The 25300-nt window shown below is 35.9% G+C and overlaps 1 protein-coding gene across 3 annotated transcripts; it reads right to left on the minus strand.

Annotated features, from left to right (window-relative positions):
* Positions 1-2064: 2064 nt before the first annotated feature.
* Positions 2065-7850, minus strand: EMB1895 (ARM repeat superfamily protein). 3 transcript variants are annotated; one of them, XM_039036492.2, is made up of 8 exons: positions 7445-7819; positions 6792-7237; positions 6145-6327; positions 5075-5182; positions 4757-4960; positions 4377-4677; positions 2810-4268; positions 2065-2706 (listed from the first exon to the last, which is right to left on the minus strand). In XM_039036492.2, the coding sequence occupies exons 1-8, from the start codon at positions 7518-7520 to the stop codon at positions 2148-2150; spliced, it is 3336 nt and encodes a 1111-aa protein (XP_038892420.1). In that variant the 5' UTR covers positions 7521-7819; the 3' UTR covers positions 2065-2147. The 3 variants fall into 3 exon arrangements, with proteins under 3 accessions (XP_038892420.1, XP_038892419.1, XP_038892422.1); XM_039036491.2 differs by having other exon boundaries at positions 2810-4677; positions 7445-7850; XM_039036494.2 differs by lacking the exon at positions 6792-7237 and having other exon boundaries at positions 2810-4677; positions 7445-7582.
* Positions 7851-25300: the final 17450 nt, after the last annotated feature.

The raw sequence follows: 25300 nt of genomic DNA on the forward strand, positions 1-25300 counted from the left end.
GAAGGAAAATTATAGTTTTTTGCTTTGTCCTGACTGGTTGTCATATTTCCTTCTTTAATTGTTTCTCCCAAGTTCATAGCATCTAGGTGAATTTCGGCATCAAGTACCCATGACAAATAATTAGTTGTTAATATTAATGGCGACAAATTCTAATTTTGTGAGATTTGTCACGGCAGCACTATCATCAAATATTGTACTTATGGTAAGAATTTAATAGATATTGAATATGCAAAATAATATTAAATTTATTAATTAAAATGAATAGGAAAAAACCAATATATCTTTAGGATCTACCTGAGGAGCACAACGGAAACACGGATATAGAGAAAATATAATATAATAATATTAAATATATAAAATATAATATAAAATAAAATAACTAAAATTATAAAATTGGATAATATATAGTGGAATTATCACAAATGTATGTGTAATTTAAGATCCACCAAATGTCACTATTTATAGGCGGAGTGGCAGGTAGGATGTGGACTTACATGGTATGATGTGGACTTACATGTACATCAAGTATGAATAATTATAAGGCACATGGATAACATGAAGGCTGACACATGACTTTGGGATACTAAGCAATGAATATTTATTTATTATTATAATATTCATAATAACGAAAAGTTATTTTTTTCATTCTTTTTTTGTTTCTGAATCATTCTAAAACAAAAAAGTTTATTCAATGATTTAAATGCCTAACTACCTAACCAGCATCTGAAAGAGCAAAAAGGAAACTAAAAAACGTCTCCCACATGGCTCTTTTAGATAGTATATATAGATGATTCTAATAAAAAAAAAAACTAGTATCATGATTTTTTATAATTTTTTTCTCAAAATTAGAGGAAATTTTGATTTCTTTAATTCTATTTTTTTCCCTTTTATTCTCAACAAACAAAATAGTATCATGATTTGTTTTGTTTTTTACGTGCATGCTCAAAATTAGAGGAAATTTTGATATTTTCCTTTTATATGTGATTCTCAAAAAAAAAAAAAAAAAAGTATCTTGATTTGTTTTTTAATTTTATTTCTATTTGTGATGCTCAAAATTAGGGGAAAAGTTTATTCTTTTTTTCTTTTATGTGTGATTCTCAACAAAAAAAAAAAAATTCAATAATTTAAATGCCAAATTACCTAAGATAACCTTACAAGGATCATCTAAAAAGAGCAAAAAAAAAAAAAAAATCAAAAGTTTGTCCATCATTGTCCCTTTTAGATAGTATAGATAGATTATATAAAACTCGAAGACGTTGAACTATGGTCCTGACATATACAAGAGCAATACTTGAGTGAGTTAGTATAAACAATCAAAATAATTTAAACAATAAACAATTTGTTACGTGACAAACTATGATTGACCAATTGGGTAAGATATACAAAGATAGATACAATAATCTAAGTCGGCCCTAGTAATTTTTTCTTGAAAAAATATCATTTTATATCTATGAACTTTATGGAATGTATCAATTTAAATCTGAACTAATGATTGTATCATGAACTTTTATAATTGTATCAATTTACACTACATTTTGTTTGAAAAAAACCTCGTGCAAAACTTATTACTATGTTAATTAAATCCCTATATTTTCATAAATAAACTAATTTACACTTTAGTCAGAATTTTCTTCAAGAATCGTCTGTCATTTACCTTTAACATCCATTTTGTAAAACCAACATTTGAAAAAATCCATAAACTTTAAAAATTAATGTATGTATAATTTTCAAAAATAATCATAATGATCGGTCTAAATTGGTTGACTTGAGAAAATCTAAGAGTTTGATTGATTCAAATTACAAATTTCACTCAATATTGGTCGAACCAAATTTGGAGGACGCTGCAAATTGGCACCCTTCGGAAAATTTAGGGTTTAGATTAATATAATTATTAGTTCAAGGTTTTAATTGATCCGACCCCAAAAGTTCCAAAGATATAAATTGATGTTTGTCCATATATATATACATATATATGGATATACATATTCACACAAATACATACATATAGACATACAAATCTCCTCCCATGACCTGTTTATTCAAGAAACTACTGTAAATCACATATTTCTCCATAAAACAATTCAGCAGCAGTAAGCTTCATTATTTGATGGCTACTAAATCAAATAAAGTGAAAGCCAAATGAAAAATCATCCAGCTGATGGAAGTTGATGGATAGTAAACAATGGTCCAGAATTCAAAGGGAGGAGGTTCCAAAAACACCCCTTATTATCAACACAACAGCTATACCATTTGATTCTATAACAACCTACAGGAAAATAAGATACATCAAGCAAGCAATTTGAGAATCCTTGCCCTTTCTCATCTGGCTCGAAATGCACAAACGCTTCGACTACCCTCTCTGTTTTGCAAACATTCGAAGTTCTGCACTTGCCAATGTAGGTCTCGTTTTTGCTCGACTCGGTCATGTAATGCAACAGTTTGTTGTGCATTTCTACAATGTCGTCGTTTTCCCAAGCTTCATATACCTGATGTTTTTGCATGTTCTTACCATTGTGCTTGAGTTCCTGGAAGGACAAATCACAATACAAAATGCAGTACATCTTGGTGATTTGAACTGACATGTTTGAGGCAATGTTTTTGAGTTGAAGACAAAGATTCAACGATAGATGGAAGCCGGATGGGATAGATATTTCATCCAGTTTACGAGCATTGGTAGTGGCAAATAGTTGAGACCCAATGCAAGGCCTGAAATTTGAAGTCAATTACTGAATTTCGGTTGACATAATTGAATTAAAATAAGTACTCAACTGCTAGCCTACGAGGTAAAAGAAAATGCCAGCAAGTATACCTTACACAAAAGAAGCACTTGGGCACTCGAAATGGAATGCTTATCCACTGTGTAAGAATATTTGATAAAAAATGCACACCATCCTCGATAACCTGGAGAAATGTCCCCTCATCCACTCTGTTTGACTTGCTTTGCAAACGGATGAACTCAGAAACAGCATACCTACAGAGAGTCAAGATACCTCTTACTTCGTACCCCACATCTAATATTTTGCCTCTTGAAACCAAATGCAAGCAGTTATTCGGTCCAGTGATTTCGAAAAGCTGTGCAAGCATTCTACTTGTTTCATCATCTACCAACCACAGCCTGCCAATCAGATTTTGAATGAGAATTGCATGTGATTTAGTTCTAAAATCATCCACATTTTCAGTCATTAGAGTTGTAGCCAAGTTTGGAACATGAAAGGCAAAACCAGTACAAAAGGCCAACAGAGAGCAATTCAGTGCAAGCGCTGAAATAATGTTCGAACTCTTGGTGTCCATTCCAATAAAAGTTGTTCCAATGAGATCAAATTCATGGGACAGCCTCTCTAACGTTAAAGATAATTTACTAAATTTGTTCACCGTTTGATGGATGGCAGCGGTATCGTTTATCCCAAGCTTACCATAGTCAGTACTAATACAATATGAAATGTTTGGCAACAGCTTCAGTATGCTCCCCACAGTTCCTAAAACCTTAGCCCTTAACGATAAAAACCATCTCTGGAAACAAAATGCTTGAACCGGAGGAACAGCAGAAGCTTTTAAGGCCTCACCTGAAGAGCAAAGACACTGGTAGGCCTCCAAAAGTTTGTCAGAATAAATACTCCCAGCATGATGTTGGTTTATTTGTTCTTCAATGGAAAACATGTTTAGAATCATTTCCTTCTCTAACCAGATTGCCAAGCCAGAACCATATTGTGGTAACAGTAGTAACTGGATTTTTCTCTCCGCAAGAGCAAACTGAAACAAAGATTTCAACCAGTAATGGAAGACATCAGACCGAACCTTTGAAATTAAATGGCCAAAAATCAAGGTAGCAGCAAACCATGATCCATGACATGCTGCATGTCTCCCAGCCTTGTAAGCGGGCCATTCATCCCCATTTTTTAGCAACTTCTTAGCACACTCAAGTGTAAAAATCTCTTTTTCAGTCAAATCTTCACAAAAAGTGAAACATGGAAACCCATCATTGTTGCAAGTCCTAAAATCCTCAGGTATCCTACAACTCAAAATGAATTTACAGTTCAATAGCAAGGAATAGATTATGCAAGTATGGCTACTGAACAAACAGCTTTTGCATACATTGTTGACCAATAGTTTCACCTTGTCAAATATTTCGGACGTGATAGAGACAACTGAACCTAGATGCCCTATGGAGATTGCCACAAATCCATATAAAATGAATGCAAATCTGAAGCTGATGCCATTTTTCTTGTCTCCTTCAAAGTACTCGTCTCTTTGCTGACTATCAAAGACATCTTTATGCATATTCATAAGTAATTCAGCAATTAAACATATTTTCTCCAAAAGAACTATCCACAGATCTGAATGTTCACTAACAATGAGCAGGAGAAGGTTTAGCAAACCTTTAATTTCTTGAAACACTTCAGAATTTGACCGAGTAAGATCTACTGAAATCTTTCCTAATGATGCAATTTGATCCATGATTAGAGAAATAACCTGTGATGGCAACAAAGAGAATGAACAAACTCCTGATTCTACTTCCATTTTTCCAGAAAGCTGTAATGATAAATCCACCAATAAATGAACAGCAAGGAGGTACTTTAACTTCTCTGGAGACCGGGCTGCATTCTCAACAGCTTTAACCAGTTTAGAGTATTCGTTTGCATCCAAAAATGAGGGGTTTGGCCGCACATAGAAAAGAATCTGCAACTTATCCATCGTGATTCAACATATTTCAAGATCAATTTAAACACTAATTCATCCATATAAGCTCAGGAATGACCTTTCGCAACAGTCGGAGAGCATCACAATGTGAAGAAGTTGGAAGCATGTGTTCATCTAGTGCATCAACTAAACTTCTGACCACAGATTCCATATTAGTAAACTGGCATGCTCCTTTCATGAAAATAAAACACAGACATCTCAAAGATGTTTCTTGAACACGCACAGACTTTTTGTGGCTAAGAATCGAGCAAAGCAATTGCACCTGCGTTGAGACATCAGAAACATGTAATGATATTTATTGCTATTAAGATCAAGAAGAAAATCCTACAATATGTCCAAAACCAAGCAGCAAGCACCATCTAAATAGAATAGTTACCTGCTCAGAACTAATAAATATTGACTTGGACGCCAGTTTGGATAGTGAAAATAACATTGCAACCAAAAAATCTTCTTCACTAGAGTCAGAGGCAAGCTCAAGTCCAGCCTATAAAAATTAGAAGTTAAAAACCTTGTCAGGGAATATAGTTTTGAACTGAAAGAAATCATAATCAGCACAGTAATATTTTTTTGCATGCAGATTTCTTGACAAAAACTATCTACTTTTCTTTCTTTCATTCATTTTAAAAAATAAGAAACAACAAATATATTCCCCAAAAACAAAGAACAGCCCGAGTGCCAGGTAGAGGCGCCCCCCCCCCCCCCCCATGATGGCCTTCCAATTATTTTATAATCATGAAGAGGCCATAATTACCAAATAATCAAGTTGAAGTTCAAAGATATATGAGCATTGACACTAGAAAAGTAATTCTGAAAATCAATAATGATACAGTCTACTGTCCAGTCCATTAATATATCGGATTAATCATTAAAACTTTCTCTAATATTGGATTTATCATTAAAACTTTCTCCGTTGATGAAGTGGAGATCCAATCTGAAGTGCATTTGAGTGGCAAAGTTAGTATCCATATGCTTTAAGGAAGGCTGTTGAACTGGTTGTCCCACTTCTTTTTTCCTTTCTTTTTTCTTTTTGAGATCAACAATTGCAGGGTGGGGATGAGACAATCAACTTTTGGATAGTAATTAGTGTTTTATCCATAGAGCTAAGCTCAAATTGACTTGTAAGATCAGATATTGTCATTTGTATAAACAAACTGTCAAGTTCTCAACCAACTCAAACACCCCTTGAGAGCATCAACTTGCACATTAATTTAATGCATATACAAGTCAGAAATGTTTAAAAACACTTCAAAGTTGAAACAAGCTTACATCATTGACCAAAGCCAACTTTACACACCTTCAACTTCAATATTGCATGGCATTACAAAACAATAAGGCATGCCACTTTTTTCAAGGCCAAGTTAAGACTGAATGATCAATTTTATCATCTCAGAAACTATGCACTTGATTTGAATTCAAAATAAAAAATAAAAAAAAGACGAGCATAACCTTGTAAGCCATTTTGGCGATGGAATGTGAGCATCCCAATTTTGCAAACACTCGTGCTCCAGCCATTCGGATGGCCATGGATGTAGTAGAAGTCATTATATTAACCAATATCACTAAGAAGACTTGTGCAAAGTCATCTGCTAACTGACTAATGCATGCTGCGGCAAATATAGATGCTTTTACCTGTAAAAGAGGATATTCATAGTTTAAAATATGCTCAAACTTTGTGGAGGCATGGCAGATTTATTAAGAAAATCATGCAATTATAGTGTAAAGGACGGAAGAGGAGTCTCCTCTTAAACATGAATGTCCAGCATACAAAAAACTGGGTCTGGCTTTACATAAACTTCGTTAAATTTCCCAATAATCCACTAATACAAGACACAATAAATCAGTGCTAAACCTTAGGTAAACGGAATTATTAAAAACAGTATAAGATTTGGTAGGTAAGGTAACTGCCTTTTCCTAAAATTCTTCTAGCTTCGAGGGCATATGATACGGAACCCTTATTAAGAAAGAAGAAGAATGACAGTATTTCTTAAACATTCTTTCATCAACCCTATTGGACAACAAAAACTAAAATTGTAACAAAAAGATTAAATCCTTAGGAAAAAGAAAAAAAAGAAAAATGTATATGGCAATCTTACCTCCGAAAGATGAGAAGAATACATACTAGAAAATATCAGATATCTTATCTGGGCACTGTCTTTTGCAAAATGTGCCCAACATCCTAATAGAATCAAAGCTAGAGCTCTAGCCTCAGGATCTCCTCCATTAAGAACAACCTTGACTCGACTAAGTAATTCATGGTGGTTTTGTATCCTCGCCTTTGAAAGAATCCCTTGGTATTGTTTACTTCTTGCACTGTCACGGCTATAAAGCTCAGATAAGAATACCCTAACAACTGCAAGTCTAATATACTTGTCATCAAACTTAAAGGCATCAGCAAGCCGTAGGAGAATAGTGTTGGAAAATAGCCTATCCTCCCAAGTAACAAGGTCAAACATATTATATACTGCTACATTGGGTTCTGGCTCTCTACTCCATTGCTGAAGTCGAGAGCCAATCTGAAGAATAGCTTCAACAGCCTGACCTGAATATACCGGAAATTGAAAGTATTATTGCTCATCAATACAGAGTGCTATTGCTGTGCCAAACAGACATCAATGTTGTTTTTAGTTCAATAGCCGATAAGGAATCAAGTGACAAGCAACTTTTCTTCTCTCTTACTCTATTTTAGAACTAAACTGGGCAATTTTCGTTTGAAACTAAAGAACAGAGATAAGTCAGATTGACGAACCTGGTTTCTTGGAACGGAGAGCCTTCTCCAGCTCAATACTCCATTCCATGGCACAAGCTGCAGAATTTCTTTCCATATTTGAAGAAAATATCAAAAATGATAGCTAGTCACAGACACACATAAACTCAGAAACCATAGAACCCCTTTACAAAACCATCACCAAATAGTCCCTCCCGTTGAAGTCGGCACCCAAATTTTCAAACCCAATGGGTGCGTTTGGATTAACTGAGCAGAAATCCTCTGGGGTTGGAGGGTAAACGGAGTAGGGATTTTGAATCAATGTAGTATAGAAGTATATTCTTTGGTTTCTTCTGTACAGCTAAACGTTTGGGAATCAAGAGAGACGGACAGGAAAGTTGAGTAGGACAAGAGCTTGGGAGTGTTTGAGCGCTTGAGGTAGGGTTTTTGAGCGGGTTCGCAGTGGCGGGGAAGTGAGGTTAATTTAATTGGGACCCTCCTGAACCCGGTTTAGACCGTCAGTCGAACCGGATTAAAATACAATACAATTCTACGACGTTGTTCTTTGTGAGTTCGTGTAAGGCGATTCGTAATGAAGAGCTAGGACTAGAATCGATTAGGGTTGGCAAAATTCCCACAATACAATTCTATGACGTTGTTCTTTGTGAGTTCGTGTAAGGTGATTCGTAATGAAGAGCTAGGACTAGAATCGATTAGGGTTGGCAAAATTCCTCGCGGGGCCCTGCCCTGATTGGGGCGGGGAATCCCCGGTTTGACCAGGGATGGGGTCAAATCGGAGAATTTTTTCGGGGCTCCGTCCCCCATCCGACTCTGACTCTGACCCCGATTAATCCCCCACCCCGATTTTATATAGTTATATTTTTAATATTTTATGAATATATATTTATAATATATAAAATAACTTATTTATATGTATGTTTATAATGTATAGACTTATAGTGTTGTGAGCCCAATATTGAATATCTAAGTTCTAAATTTAAGCCCAAAAGTCAAGCCCAAACTTAAAAAAATAAAAGAAAAAAATGGGAAATCCCCACGGGGATTCCCCAGGGAAATGGGGAATGGGCCTCGCGGGGACCCGTTTCCCCGACGGGGAATCCCTACCCCCGTCCCCACCTTCAAATGCCGGGGACGGGGGTGGGGGTGGGGGGAATTTCCCCCACAGGGCCAGGGACGGGGGACCCTCCCCTGCCCCGGCTCCGTTGCCAACCCTAGAATCGATACATCACCGATCTGTTAATTAATTAATAGAAAATTAACAACAAATACTATACATATAAAAAATTTAAGAACTAAAATAGATGTCTTAAAAGTTTAACAACAAATACTATAATAGACACATATTAAAATTTTAGGGTTCCGATATCTATAGTGGCTTCTGAATATTTTTCTGATACAGAAGGGAGAATTATTGATTCCTTTCGAAGTTCTTTAACTCCTAAAAAGACATTGATATGCACACAAAATTGGATTCATGGTGGCTCAGTGTTACTAGATCTCTTCACAACTTGAAGAGTTAGAGGTTTGTAAAAATATTGAGTCGGGTATGAATTGAATTTTTTTATTGTAGATATCTAACATGTATTATGCAATTAATATATTTAATTTTGCCTGGTTTATTTTGCAGGGAGCCCATCATCAATAATGAATTAAATTTAGAGCATACTGATGATTTTAATTGTAAGTTTTAATACCTTAACATAATATATTATTACTTATGTTAAGTCCTTTTGGTTTAATGTATTTGTATTTTTTTGTCCAGGCATTAAGAAGTGAAAGACAAAAAATGAAGACAACATTCACTCATTCGTCATGGTGTTGCTCGGACTTTTTTGTAATATGCTAATAATTATTATTAAACTTGGACTTTTATGTAATAGGCTAATAGTTATTATTGAACTTGGACTTTTTTGTTTCTATTTTGAATGAATTTGAATGTAGACTTTGAATATTTTGAATGTGGACTTTGAACTTGAACGTTTGAATGATTCGAATTAGTTTCTTTTGAAGTTTATATTAAATTTATCGTTGTTGTATTTTAAGGTAAATGCTAAAAATTTTGCAAAGAATGCTTGTTGTTTGATTATGAAATTTTTAATAATTGATGTAATATATTTACTTTACTTATGTAAATATGAAAGTTTATTAACCTACAAAAATCAAATTCCTCAATAGAAAAGGAAGGAAGGAAAAAAATTCTAAAAAGAATCTCAACCCAGTGACCGAACCCGACCCAACCCAAAAATATTAGATTGGGTTGGGTTGGGTCGACCCTTCGAAAATGAACCAATATAGTTCATTTAAAGCCAATCCGAATTTTTGGGTTGGTCCATAAAATGCCTCAAAACTGACCCAACTCGACCCATGTACACCTCTAGCCAACTAAATTTAAGTGGGGCGAGAGTGGAACCAACGTCTCATGTATTTTTCCTACACAAAGCAACATACTCTTCATCCAAAGCAACTTTCCATTAAGGGGAAGCTAGGGCATCACTGACCTTAGTCAGTTCACAGAGAGACCAATTAGTAGAAGTCAAAGTAACCCAGACCTTGGGACATGAGATGCTTGATTTATCCCTTGCGACCATCAAGTGGGAGTTGATAGTAGGTGGTCAATAGGTAAGGGATTGCCATAAGGGTCTTCTTGGGGAGTTATGGGTGAGACTGTAAAGTGAGGAGGTGAAGACATATGGGTAGGTGACGGGGAAGGGAAAACACATGTGAACTTATCTGGACAAAGGGCTCGGTGGGATACCAAGGTGAAGGGGACACATAGTTGTTTTGGGTTAGGGATCGTTGGACCGAGGTATGTGTTGAAGACTAGGATTGGGAATGTTGGGCCACTATAGGAGATTGGGTCAAGTAAAGGGAATGGACTGGTGAGGACTGGGTGGGAGTTGGGCCAACTAAGGACTGGGTTCTAGATGAAGACCTTGGTTGGTTGACAAGGTTAACGTGACTGAACCAAGATAATATAGATGGGGCACCAAGTGAATTGGGCTTTGAAGTTGATGCTGAGTGTTCACCAAATCCTTGTCTAATGGAAATAATTCCTCGTTAAAATTCATATGATGTGAAACAATGATCTTACATGAGGGTAGAAGACACCAAAAAGCCTTTGTGAATGGGAGAAGAACCTAGATAAACACATCGAGTGGTATTAAAATCAAACTTATGCGATTGATAAGGTCTTAGATTCAAGTATGAAGGAATCGAATTCCTTGCAGAAGCGTGTGAATAACGTACAATTCAAAATTAAATTTGATAAGAAATACAGGAACTCAACAAACTAAAAAATTTCATAGGATAAATATTTAATAAACCTAAGCATGCAAACAATAGAGAATTTAGAGAAGAGAATACAAACCCTTGATGAAAAACTCTTCTTCGCGGAAATCCTCTCCAAGAACATGAACTGAACAGTTCTGGACGAACAGTGGGATTTTTCCTCAAGTCCAGAGACCACCACTTAGTAACCTTTTATTCTCCGGAACAAGGAAAGGAAATTTTACAGGGGAGAAGTGTTGATATTACAAAAGAGAGCTTTTTAGAATTTCTCAGAGAAATATCCTTCCTCTGTGTTTTCCAAATAACACAGATTAAAGAGAAAAGTGAGGGAGAGGGAGTTACAATAACTCCCTCTCCTATTCTTCCAAATAACTTCTCTATCATGGGGAGTTATAATTATATTATTAAAATATTAACAATATAATATTTATATTATATGATTAGTTAACTAATTAACAAACCATATAATATGCATTATAATCATATTAAAATGCAACTCTTTTTTATAACCTATATTTTTAATATGAATCACATTCACATTAAAATTTAACGTATGGTATTTATATAAATCTTATTTATATAAACCATATTTGAATCCCATTCAAATATTTATCTATCGCTATTATATAGTTTTAATTATAAATCATTTTTATGATTCATTATATATTATAATGTATCATACATATTATTCTCTATATTAATTATATTAATATAATTAATAACTAAATTTCCTTAAATAATTTGAACAATTCAAATCATTCAAAAAATAATTATTCCTTGTTTTTATCCATAGTGAGCTAACAAAGGGATCTTATGAACCTAAAGATTAGAAGCTCAAATGATACAAGATTAATCAATTACACTCTCTAATGAACATTCATTAACTACCGCTCACTCTACTAAAGATCGACAACTGCACTTTTCACAGTTTAGATATATTTTTGTGTCCACAGATTTAACCAAACAACATTAAGTTGACCCTTCACAAATTGCTCATAACTACAGCTGGGTCAAATTATCGTTCTACCCCTATAATTACATCTAACTTCTTAAATACCACTGATTCCTCTAATGAATTCAAACAATCTATAGTCCAACTATAAACTAACCCCTCTCGGGCCAATGAGAGAGTGAAGCTTCATTATTCAAGACCTGGAATACACTATTAAGGGAGCAATTTATCTACTTTCCTCAACTATAGGAAGAAATGAATTTCGTCTTGTGTAGTTAAGTTCCCATCTTCCTACTTGAATAAATCCCCAAAATGGTAGGCATGTTGAGTCAGCGAAACTGACCGCTCTCATCCATATAGATCAAAGAATTACCCTCATAGACAAGAGTTCACAACTCACTCAGGATTAAGGTCAAGTCATCTATGGTCATCCTATTTATTTAAGTAACAGTGTTACACAGGGAAACCAATCATTTCACGGTCTGATCTTATATAAACTATTTATATAGGATACCCCCACTCACATGTCTCCATAAGGACAATATAGATCATATCGTATGTAACCACTTATGACTCATGTAACATTTACAAAGTAAGTCGTATTTGCAGTGTAGGATAAGGCACCCAACCTTATCCATAAACTGCAGATCTTTTAGGTTATTACTTAAACATGATCCACTTGTTTGTCTACCACATACCGTTCAAGTTACGTTAAACAACCTCAGATCTTAGTTTATTGGATTGAGTTAATACTATCTACATGTCAAATAAAATACTTCTTATTTTATTAAATAAATAATTTGTATTTACAAATTACCAACTACAAGATCCACAAGATTTAGGACACTAAATCCAACAATCTCCCACTTATTATAAAGCGAGTGAGGTGTACAGTACAAGATACAATATAAAGTACAATACAATAAACTAAAGCATCCTCTATAGCCCAAAAATCTCCCACTTTCCCTAGATAAGATGACGCATATTCCGTGGACCCAGACTCTCCAGATGACCCTAAAAATCTTTAGCCGTGATAGCCTTCGTAAATGGATAAACAATGTTGTGCTCTGAAGCGATCTTTGTGACAATCACATCCATTGTACAATCTCCCTAATGAGATGATACTTGTGCTTGATGTGCTTTCCTCGTTTGTGGCTTCGAGACTCTTTGGATTTTTTCACAACACTACTATTATCACAATATAGGGTGATGGGAAGTGACATGTTTGGAACAACTTCCAAATCTATCAAGAACTTCCTAAGCCAGGCAACATCTTTAGCCGCCTCACAAGCAACTACATACTCTGCCTCCATGGTAGAGTTAGCAATACAGCCTTGCTTAATGCTACACCATACTATAACCCTTCCATTAAGAGTGAACACTAATCCTGATGTGGATTTCCTATAATCCTTATCAGTTTGAAAATCAGAGTTGGTGTATCCTGTAAGGACCAAATCTTAGCACCATACACAAGCATATAGTTTCTCGTTCTCCTAAGAAACTTGAGAATAGTTTTAACCACCATCCATTGATTAAATCCTAGATTGGATTTATTGACTATTCCCACTATGTAGGGAATATTTGGCCTAGTACACAACATGACATATATGAGGCTACCTACTATGGATTCATAGGGAATCCGTCTCATCTTCTCATTCCTTCAAAATAATCCCATGTCTGAAAGATAATAAACCTTTCTTGGAATTTTGCATCAACTACCTGACAAACACTTTGTTGATATACGATGCTTGAGACAATACTAGTGTTTCATTCTTACAATCCCTAATGTTTTGGATTCTTGGAACAAACTGCATTTCACCCAAATCTTTCATTTGGAATTGAGCAGCTAGTCATTCTTAATATCAATCATTTAACCTATTTCATTCCTAATGAATAGGATACCGTCCACATATAAAACTAAGAAAGCTACTGAACTATTAATGATCTTCTTGTAGACACAAGGTTCATTAACATTATGATCAAAGCCATAAGATTTGAAAGTAGTGCCAAATCTTATATTCCAAGATCGAGATGCTTGTTTCAATCCATAAATGGACCAATTAAGCTTGCAAACCTTTTTCTTTTGAGCTTGTTCAACGAATCCTTCTGATTGACCCATGTACATAGTCTCATCAGGATTATCATTCAGAAAGGCAGTCTTGATATCCATTTGCCACATTTCATAATCATAATATGTGGCAATGGACAAGAGAATCTAGATAGATTTAAGCATGGTAACATGTGAAAAAGTTTCTTCATAGTCTACTTCCTCAACCTCGGTATAACCCTTTGCCACTAATCTAGCCTTAAAGGTTTGCACCTTACCATCTACACCTCTCATTCTCTTGTAGATCCACTTATAACCTATAGGTTTTACTCCATCGGGTTGATTTACAAGTTTTTATATAGAATTGGCGTACGTAGACTCCATTTCTTGATCCATGGCTTTAATCCATTCATCCTTGTCCACATCAAACATTGCCTGCTTATAGGTCAATGGATCCTCAACGTCATCATCTGGTATGACAACTTGAGTTCTTGTTAAACCCAAATAACGAGTAGGTTGAGTTATAACCCTTCCACTACATTGAGATTCCCTCAACTATTGAGAAAGATGTGCATAACTAGATGAAGCAACATCAACAACTCTTGTTGAAGTGCTAACTTCTTCAACAACCCTTATTGAAGTTTCAGTAGTTTATACTCCCTAATGTGGTCTTCCTTGAAGAAAGTTGCATTTGTCAATACAAATACTTTATTCTCTTTGAATCATAAAAGAGACCACCTATCGTTTCTTTTGAGTAGCCTACAAAGAGGCATAACTTCGAACATGGTTTCAATTTCTTTGGGTTAGCCATTAGCACAAGGGCTTAACATCCTCAAATCCTGAGATGTTGTAAACTACTTTTATGAACCCTCCATAACTCAAAAGGTGTTTCAGAAACACTTTTTTTTTTTTTTTTTTTATGGAACTTGGTTAAAGAGATAGGTTGCAAGCTCCATTGCATAACCTCATAACGAGTTAGATAGAGAAGCATAACTCATCATCGATCGAACTATGTCTAACATGGTTATGTTTCTCTTTTCTGATACACCATTTTATTGAGATGTACCAGATGCTGAGAGCTAAGATGCGATTCCATGTTCTATCAAATAGTTCTAGAATCCCATGTTCATATACTCTTCACCTCGATTTGATCAAAGTATTTTTATCTTCTTTCCCAATAAATTCTCAACTTCAGTCTTGTACTCCTTGAACTTTTTAAGTGTATCAGACTTATGTTGTATTAGGTAAACATACCCATATATAGAATAATCATCTGTAAAAATGATGAAGTATCCATACCCTCCTTTTGCTTTAACATTCATCGGATTACAAAGATCTGAATGTACAAGTTTCAAGGGTTCTTTTGCTCTAAATCCTTTTCCCGTAAAAGGTTGTTTTGTCATTTTGCCTTCAAGACAATATTCAAATACAGGTGAAAATTTTTGTTCTAACTCCTTTAGAAGTCCTTTATTGACCAACCTCTTAATCCTATCTAGGTTTATGTGACCTAGTCTTAGATGCCAAAGATAGACATTTTCTTTTGGAGAAACTTTTAATCTTTTATTTTGTGTAGTTGCAGTGTTGAACATTTCAACATTATGGAGCATTTTTTATGCTAATGGTCTTAACACATATAAGTTGTTTTCGTTTATTGTAGAATAAATATTAATATCATTTTTTTAGATAAACGTTTTATAAAAAATAAAAAAAATATATTATAAGAATATTATAATAAATAGGACAAGAAATCAATTTTTTCTTGAAACGAGGAACAAAATAAACATTGATCAACAATATATATTTTGAATTAAAAAACAACTTCAAACTTCCTACTACAACCGCCGAGACGACCTACCCTATCCTGACCCGCAAAGTCATATCTTTAGCCTCTAGCTGCTGTCAAAACTAGTTTCTTGTAATGAAGAACAAACGTGGTTAGTGGTTCTTGAATCAAGTATTCAGGCAGAATTGTCATTTTTCACCAAACAAAATTTTAAAACTAGTAAATTATATTTACCTTCTTTTGCCTTATTCTTTTTGGCCAAGTATTTTGGGAAACTTCCTTTCCAGTGTCCATCCTGGTTGCAATGAACATAGGTTCCCTTTGCAACCTTGACCTTTTTGCCCTTTTGGGCAGCAACGGTGGGGTAGCTTTATTCCCCTTACCACCTTTCTTCTTTTTCCATTTCTTAGAGTCTGAGGAAGAAGGTGCAGACTTAGCCCTAGAGGGAATCCCTGTGGAAATTTTTTGAGGAACTAGCAACATTTGCCTCCCTGTGTTGTCCTTTGACTTTCATCAAAGACTCGTAAGTCTGCAGCTTGTTGAGAAGGGTGGTAAGGTTGTATTCAATTTTGTTCATGACAACATTGTTGCGGAACTAAAGGAAACTCTTCGAAAGAGTCTCCAGAATAAAGCATACCTGGTTGGACTCATCTATGGTGCCCCTATTCATCTCTGCCACGTTAAAGTGGACCATCATGGTAAGGACATGCTCTCTAATAGATGATCTCTCGTTCATCCTGGCATTGAAGATGAACTTGAGAGCTTCATGCTTGAGATGTGTGGATGGTTGTCTGATCATCTCACAATGACTCCATGATCTCGCATGCAATGACTATAGTTTCATGCTTTTTGGCCAAGACTTTAGTTAAGATTTCAAAATGTAGACTCGGTCCTTATCGTTGGCCTTTGTCCACCTTACATGGGCATCACGAAAATTTTGTGATGCATTGAGTTCATAGAACAAATTTAAGGTCGTCGATGACCAAGATAGTGTTAATCATATTTTTCCACGTGGCGCAATTCTCACCATTTAATTTATCAGCACCAAGTAAGGAGATTACGACGCTAGTCATGATTATAAGATGGTGATACAAAACAAATTATTTATATTAGATATCTTTGTAAAACTCATTTAATCCAATAATTTAGCAAAAAATTAATGAACCCTAACAACATTTAATTTTGCAATGATACTTAGATGATTTAGAATAAATGTCACCTCAGGGTGTACAATTATTATTTCACTGAATTAAGACATTCTCAATTAAACATTACACCAAAATAACTCTTATTCTTATAATATTTAATTACCATTGATTTAGTCAAGAAATCATTAACAACTTTAATGTTTTCTTGTAAGTGTAACCCTTCATTTTTTACCTTATCGTCCCACCCCAACTAGTCTACCTCAGGGAAGAACATAATTGGTGCAATTGACTATAGTGATCTTGGCCATTTTTGGAGTTCGCTCTGTTTGTTTCCATGCAATTTTCTTCCTAAAGGGGATGCTCATAGGGCACCATGAGGCCAAGCATGGAAAAACATTATAAACTAATGAAAGAGAGCAAAGGATGTGTTGACATACGTCCTTCTCCCACTTACTATAAACACTTTGTCCATTCCCCTTGATATTGACCCATGCAAATACCTTCCTAAGGGAGGGTGCACCCAAGGCACCACGAGGCTGAGCATGGATCTCACGGTGTGAATTTTTAAGGAGAAGAGTGGAAAAAAGACATATCATACACATCTTTTTTCCCACTAAGTGTTTTAGAACCTAGGGTGTTATTAACTTAGATAAATCCAACTAACTAATTTAACTAAGTCATTGTTAATTTGCTCGATATAACATTTATATTGAATATTTTAACAATATATGATTTTATTTATAATAAAGTTAATCATTTATTGCATGCTTATAAAATATTTGTTTAATTCACCTTCAAGGTCGGTTCCCAGGTAGGGGTATTCCGTTTCTGTTAGCTTAAATACCCCAGCCTTAGAACATTCCATAGACAAAGGTCCCCTTTAGACAAGTATTTTATAAATTTAATATTTTATTAGTCAAATTAATCATATTAAAAGAAAAATAAAAAGATTAACCTTTCATATTAGAAACACTTTAACATAGGTCTAGGTGAACTAGTTTTAAACCATTTAAAATTAATTAAAACCTATGTTTACACGCAACTCTTGATTATAGATTCTAATTCTAATTCATTCAACTTATAACCTTTATAAATTAATGAAATAATTAAAAATTATAACATGCATCTAATGACATTAATCAAATATAATAATTATATTTACTAAGTAATGTCATGACTCAACACAATTTTATTTTCATTATAATATAACACTTATATTAAACAATAATGAAAATAAGAGCATATTCATTATATGTATATAACAACTATATTAAAGTGTGATGCATGAATATGCTTAATTATGCATGTAATCATGTAATATAACATTTATATTGAATATGATGCACGAGCAAGCTTACAAAATCATGCAACTATATAATACAACATTTATATTAAATATGATGCATTATAAATATTTATCCTAAGGTGGGATTTTTAAAAGCTATGTGACATACAACATGCAACATATAAATTTAATCATACTTCAAATGTAAAATTAAATAAATAGCTAAAAAAAAACCAAAGTTTGCACCCCTACAAATTAATTAAATTAATATGATCATATTATATTAATTTAGTTAATTAAAATAATAAAATTACACAAAAAATCGAAAAACAACAAAAACTGCTCCAAAAATAGCCTTGAGGCTTGAACCCACGACCTGGAAACCGATGACACACACATGTCTGACGCTTGGAGCGTTACAACACTCTAACCAAGCATAGCAACGCTGGTCTTGAGGTTGCTGTAGCATAACACTACGCTCCTCGCAGCGTAAAGGATAGAATGCACATCTCTGCTTCGAACTTTGTCCATCTTGTTTCGTTTTTGCTTGCCTTCTCCGGCAACTCTTGCCAAAGCTCCACGACACAGACTTATAAACTCGATAGCATAATTAAATACCCAAAGACAACGAGCTCTTACAACTTTAATTAGATTAAAGCCAAAATTTTGAAACATCTATTCATCAAGTCCTAACATTCAAAATGCAAAAAGTACTTACCTATTCTCTTAATTTGATGTTAAAATGAAAAAACTAATTCTATGATTTGGCTGTAGGGTGATGCATTGTGAATTGTGATGTTGTTGGTGTGAGTTTGCGATGATGTGTTATGCAGTGAACATACAAGTTTTCCTAATAAGACCCAAGTATAAGCCTCACTAGGTTTCCTGGTAAGTCCAGGGTCGAACACAAGGACTACTAAGTAAATATGCGACAGTTACTTTGATTCTCTTGCAGTGGTGAAAACAAATAAGTTGGATGATGATGTTTTGATTAAGAATATTTCCTATGCGACGAAGTTTGAACAAATAGTTGAAATCAAGAGTTACAATGAGTATGCGATGAAGGGGTTGAGAAAAGTTTCAGCTAACGCTTCCTAAGATTATGCACAAGTTATGCGATCATGCTACACACAAATAACAACACGTCATCTCTCAATGCAAATGCCAAAATTCCTATTTCTAGGACGCATGCGACATATACGAAAAAGTCGATAGGACTTATGTCTAAGTCTCTATTCTTGTCTATGCGATGATGAATGATTCACACATAAACAAGGTGATCACATACTATCATATCCTATTTCTAGGGTGCATGCGATGCGTTAATAGCAATAGAACTTATGTCTAAGTTTCTATTTCTTGCTTATGCGGTTCTAATCTAACTCTCTCAAGCCTAGATTCTAATCTGACTCTCTCAAGCCTAAATTCTAATCTGACTCTCTCAAGTCTAGATTCTATCTTTAGACTACTCTTTCAAGTATCTCTAAAGGGTGAATGACGCATACATAAGACAAGATGATCGCATACAGTGTAAATCTTAAGTCATGCTAGCTAAGTATTCTCAACCCATTCAGAAATTTAGCTACTCATGCAAAGTGTGGAGAGATTGAACATAGATTGAAATGAGATTTCCATTTTCTATAAATAAAGTGCTGAATAGAAAATAACAAATAGAATTTAGAGATAAGAAGCCCAGTAAGCAATGTTTTGCTTCCCGTGGCCTTTTACACAGTCTTTTTCACTCGAACTCTATCCAAATGAATATTCTTGCTCTCGTAAGTGTTGGCCCTTTCTCCCTTTGTAGCGCTTTTCGGCAGTCTCTTGTAAGTGTTGGCCCTCTCTCCCGATCTGTCCAGAAATGATCTCTCGGCTTCTTCGTCTTCTAGCTCGTCTCCGTCCTCTGAATCTAAGTATGAGTATGTACGTGAACGGATTAACGACTCTCTAACTTATTCTATATGACATATCTGATTACCCTTTTACAATGGTGGCCTTCGGTATTTATAGAGCTCAAGGTGAAACAGCCTTTCTCTCTAATGATTGCAATGATGGGTGGTCATTAAATCTCCTGCTCTGATGCGCCGATTAATGGTCACCAAAAGTTAAGTGTACTTGCTACAGTGTAGCTTTAACGGCTTGTTAACTAAATTCAGATTCGACCGTCATTAGCTTTCCGTCCCATCATGATTTATTATGCTGTCACCTTGATGCGCAGTCTTTATGCGGCCACCTTGTTTAGCAATTTCTCACGATCGCAATCTTCAAGCGCGCTGACGCCTAATTCCTTTAGACCACATTTTCCCTTGCGCTAATGCATTTTTCCTGCACAAAATAAGTAAATTAACTGCTTTTATGCGATGGGCGCATGTGATCGCAATTTCTTCAGTTTAGCGCTTTTGAACGTGATATTGCTTATTTTTACCGTTACATCCTCTCATTGTTTTAATTATTTGAGCTATAATAACGTGTATTTCTACCCATTATCATAGGGATTGAATCCCGAGCGGAAGCGTTAGGATCACCTTGCATTTGATTTTTCCATTTTAAATGAAACAATACAACAAGCTAAAATAGAGAATAAAAGGATAAACAACATATTTAACATGCTTTATGTCACACCCCTCTTGAGTTTTATCTCCCAAACACAAGAGAAGATGTGAAGACAGTAGACACCACCCTTATGATATCTACTATCCAACTTTTACCAACTCAAAAAATAACAAAATACGTATGATTTAATTAATTTTAGTAGTGGTTACAAGTGTTCCTTCTAAATACATTTTCAATGCTAATTGATTCTAATGACTTTCAAAAGTAACCTGATCCGAGTTTCGCTCTGTGAGAGAGTGGCAATTCTAGACCTTTAGTGGCTTTTCCCAGAATGTTTCGCTTCCGCTACTTGGATGGAAAATAAAATATTGGAAAACGTGAGATAAAAAGCCCAGTTAATGGCGTATTTTTAAAAGAAAATTCGCTTGTTTCATAAATTCATTTTTGGAAATCAATTTCACAATCAAGCAATCATCACACATAAGAATGTAACCCTTCCAGTCTGATAACTGGCTACCCATGGCATGATCATGTATTCCCCAGGGGTTCTCATGAACTTCTCGATATACATATTGTGGAAATAATCCCAGTACTCTTGTAGTCCGCCGAATGTGCACATGTCGACAATATCTCGTTAGACATGCTTGTGACATGCTAACAATTTCCTAGGATACAATCCCAGTTTCCAATGCAACTCATGATATGCAAAACAACAAGAATTAAATCAATAAATAAAATCCAGAAAACACATTTCCCGATCATGCCAATTTCAAACCTCACACACACACACACACACATAAATATATAATTCAAACATAAAAAATAGAAAAAACCACTCATAATCCTCTTGTTAATTCCCTTTACAATCCTCTTGGAGCAACCCTTGGTCCTGTTTTCCTGAATTTACTTATTTCCAAAGAAATTCTAAATCAGCTCAGAAATTCCTCCAATAATTCTATTTTGGTCTTAAAAATAACCTTAAATTAAAATAACCAGCTTACCCACTTCAAAATACCCAAAAATAGGTTTAACCCCCAAAAACACAACTTTGGAGGTTATTCGAGCAGTCTGGTTGGCGTGTGTAGCTGTCCGCGCGCTGCGCTGGGCGACAGATCTCACATAGATGCAGCGTGACATAGGTGCTGGGTGTGGGCTGGGCAGCGTGTGCAACACGGATGTGTGTTGGGATGCTGGGTTGTGCGTGCTAACGGGCGTCCGTGTTGTCAGAGTAGTGCCTTGCAATGGCATGCATGCGCGCCTGCACTGTGCACTAGGCTGGGCATGTGCGATGGCACCTTCCCTGCATCTGGCTGGGCAGTGTGTGCAACACGAGCATAAGCTGGGAGGCTGGGCCGTGCGCATTGACGGGCATCCGTATCGTCAAGGTAGCACCTTGCGATGGCGTGCGCGCGCGCCTGCGCTATGTGCCAAAAGTGGGCGTGTGCGATGGCACCTGCCTTATGCATCTGGCTGGGCCTTCTACTTTCCAACATTAATTCCTCACTCCTCACAACTCTAAATTAAATGGTAGACCTGTTGGGGTTGGTGCTCTAAAGTTTCGTATCCTTTAGTTTGTAAACAGTTTGTACAAACGCTTGTGTTGTTAATATATGATATTTACTTCACATCTTGTATTTTTGCTCAGTTGCTTGTTTTATTTGCTTTACCAAAAACCAATAAACATAAAATCCATGGTTATCTATATGTGACTCAAGCATGTATGTGGTGACATATAAGTGGATCATATCTTGAGTGATAACCAAAATGGTCTGTAGCATATGGATATAGGAGGGAAACCTTATCCTGGTAATGCTACAGATGCGACCCACTTTGTGGAATGGTCACAAGTGTTGTGAGTTTTCACAGATGGTCTGAACTTGATCATTCGTGTTGAGGACATGTGAGATGGGGCGTCCTATACAAAGAGTTTATTTAAGACCTGACCACAAAGTGTTAATGTCTCATTATATAACACCGTTCATGATAGAGACTTCACTTCACTAGGATGACCATAGGTAATATGATCTCAATCCTGAGTGAGTTGAGAACTCCTGACATTGAGGGTGGTCCTTTCATTTGTATGGGTGCAAGTGGCTAGGTCGCCGATTCAAACCTACCATTTTGGGGATTCATCTGATTTGGGAGCTGGGAACTCAGCTACACAAGATGGAATTCACTCCTTCCCCAAGGCAGGGGTAAGTAGATAGATAGCTCCCTTAAGGATTGATTTCGGGGCTGGAATGATGTGGCGCGACATACCTTCTCTTGGCCCGAGAAGTGTTCACACATAGGTGGACTATGTTGTATTGTTCATTAGAGGAATCAGTGGTACTTAAGGAGTGAGATGTAACTACATGGGCAAAATGGTAATTTGGTCTAGCTGTACTTACGAGTATTTATGAAGGGTCATCGTACTCATGATTGGTTCTATCCGATGAACATATAAATATATCTGTGTTAAGAAGAGTTCAGCTGTTGGTCTTTAGTGGAATGCCTGACAGTTAACGAATGGTGAATCTCGTGGCTAAAGAGTTTAGTCAGCTATTCACGGACCATTGGAGCTTCGAGCCACAGGTCCATTAGGTCCCTTGGGTAGCTTGGATAAAGTCGAGAACCAGTATTTGGGTTAATTTGAAATGTTCAAATTGACAAGAGGAAGTTCGATTATATATGATATAATTGGACTGGTTAATTATATATGATATAATTGGCTAAATGTATGAGATACATTCTTTTGAAGGAAATTAGATATAAATATGATTTATATCAAGTAGAGAAGAAAATACTATAGTAGATATGTGATATTAAACTATAGGATAAAAATATAATATGATTATATTTATTAATTAATTAGCTGGTTAATTATATGATAATTAATCCAAAATTCACATTCGGACGTGGGTTAGTGGGGCAGGGTCGGTTATTGTAACCGATGAATTAAAATGAAAATTGTTTTCATTTTTTGAACATTCAATCATCCCAAAAGAAAAGATAGAAGGAGCGTACTAGTGAAAGAAAACGACCGTTTAAAAAATCGAGAGCCTATACGATAGTAGCCTCGCGCCTAAATGATTGTCCACCTCGTGCCTAAAAGATCGCACACTATTTCCTACACGATCGCATAGCTTCTCTAAACAATCGTTTAGTGTGCCGATTTTGCTAAATGATTGTGTACCATTTCCTAAACGATCATTCCATAAAATTTACACGATCATGTAGCTTCTCTTAAACAATAAGCATTTTGCTATGCGATAGCGTCTTCTTCCCTCCCATTTGCTTATCGCCTACACGATTCGTGTTTCCTCTTTCCTCTACCAAATTCACCAAAAACCACGCATTGGGTTCTCACTCCGAGAATACCCAAGGCTTTTTTCTGGTGGTGTCGTCCCCGCGGCGTTCGTGTTCATGCAAGTGTTTGTGCTGCTGTTGTTGATGCTGCTGTTTGGCGTTGGTAGATCGCATGGAAGGTTCCACTGCGTGAGTTTCGAAGTTTGAAGATTGTCTTCAACAGGTATGACAGTCACAGTGAGATCAAAGCGATCCGAACATGCTCATGGAACTCTTCGGTAAGAGATCCTTCAATTGGTATCAGAGCCAAGTTCTGATACTTTGATTTCATATGTTGTAATGAAATGACATTTACATTCATGGTGGGTGCATTTCTTCACTGTTTAATGCTTAAATTTACTGTGGATGTGTGGATTAATAGATTTTTTCAGGATGATTAGCCTCGGTTTGATTTAAATCCTTTTACATTTGTGGTTGTTTGTAAAGGCCCCTGCATTTTTGGGCATTAATAATCGTTATCGAGTCTGTATTCAAAGTTTGTTTGAAGTTTTGAGTCGTTCAAAGAAGAAGTTCTGAGCAATCGTTGCAGTTCTTTGAGGAAAGAGGCGATCTAGGGTTGATCGCATCGTGCAGAAGATATGGTATGCGATCCTGTTGATCGCATCGTAAAATCGATGGAGTACGCGATCGCTGTTGAACGCATTGGTTAAACGAAGGGGTATGTGATCAAAAGTTAATCATATCGTATTGACGATCGGGTACGCGATCACTGAGTATCGCATCGTGTAGACGATGAGATGCTCGCGGATCGCTTTACGCGCGCGCTAGACGATCATTTAGGTCAGCAAACTTTATCACTTATTAATTGACTAAACGATCGCTTAGTAACGCGAGGTAAATCGTTTACCTATCATCGCGCTATGCAATCACATAGACAATCGTTTAGGTCAGCAAGCTTCATCACTTAGTAACTGACTAAACGATCGTTTAGTAACACAGGTAAATCGTTTACCTGTCGTCGTGCTATGCGATTGCATAGACGATCAGGCTTTGCAGCCTCCTCGTCGTCTACGCGATCGTTTACTAATGCTCTTATCGTCTAGTGCGCGCTGAACAATCGTCTACCTACTGGAGTTTACTACACGATGATGACCTCCTGACGATTCAAGACCCGGTTTGCCTATGAACTGGTTTGCTCGATGAAAAATGGAACAGATAGGGTTTTTTTCATTCCGATTTTTGTAAAGACTCATCCCGGTCCATTAATCCTTTATTTATTACATGCGATGGACAAGGGCGAATGAGAAGGCCCGAACCTACATCTTGGTAAGTCTTTCTGAAGTCTTGGTCAAGAAACATGAGCCTATGGTCTCAACGCATGAGATCATGGAGTCCCTGCGAGGGATGTTTGGGTAATCGTCTGAACAGCTTATGCTTGAGGCACTTAAATACATATTCAACTCCAAAATGGAAGAAGGCACCTTTGTTCGTGAACATGTGCTAAACATGATGGTCCATTTTAATGTGGTAGAGTTG

This window comes from Benincasa hispida, chromosome 7 (genome assembly GCF_027475165.1).
Source record: "Benincasa hispida cultivar pf3 chromosome 7, pf3_genome.v1.1, whole genome shotgun sequence".
In the NCBI taxonomy this organism is placed as follows: domain Eukaryota; kingdom Viridiplantae; phylum Streptophyta; class Magnoliopsida; order Cucurbitales; family Cucurbitaceae; genus Benincasa; species Benincasa hispida.

What these genes read in the sequence shown, in the direction of transcription:
- EMB1895 (XM_039036491.2), bottom strand. Translation starts at nt 7,520, where the DNA reads ATGGAAAGAAATTCTGCAGCTTGTGCCATGGAATGGAGTATTGAGCTG. An exon ending in TCGCCAAAATGGCTTACAAG is followed by an intron (nt 5,183 to 6,144) that starts GTTATGCTCGTC and finishes TAATTTTTATAG; the next exon opens with GCTGGACTTGAGCTTGCCTC. An exon ending in AAGTGCTTCTTTTGTGTAAG is followed by an intron (nt 2,707 to 2,809) that starts GTATACTTGCTG and finishes TTCAAATTTCAG; the next exon opens with GCCTTGCATTGGGTCTCAAC.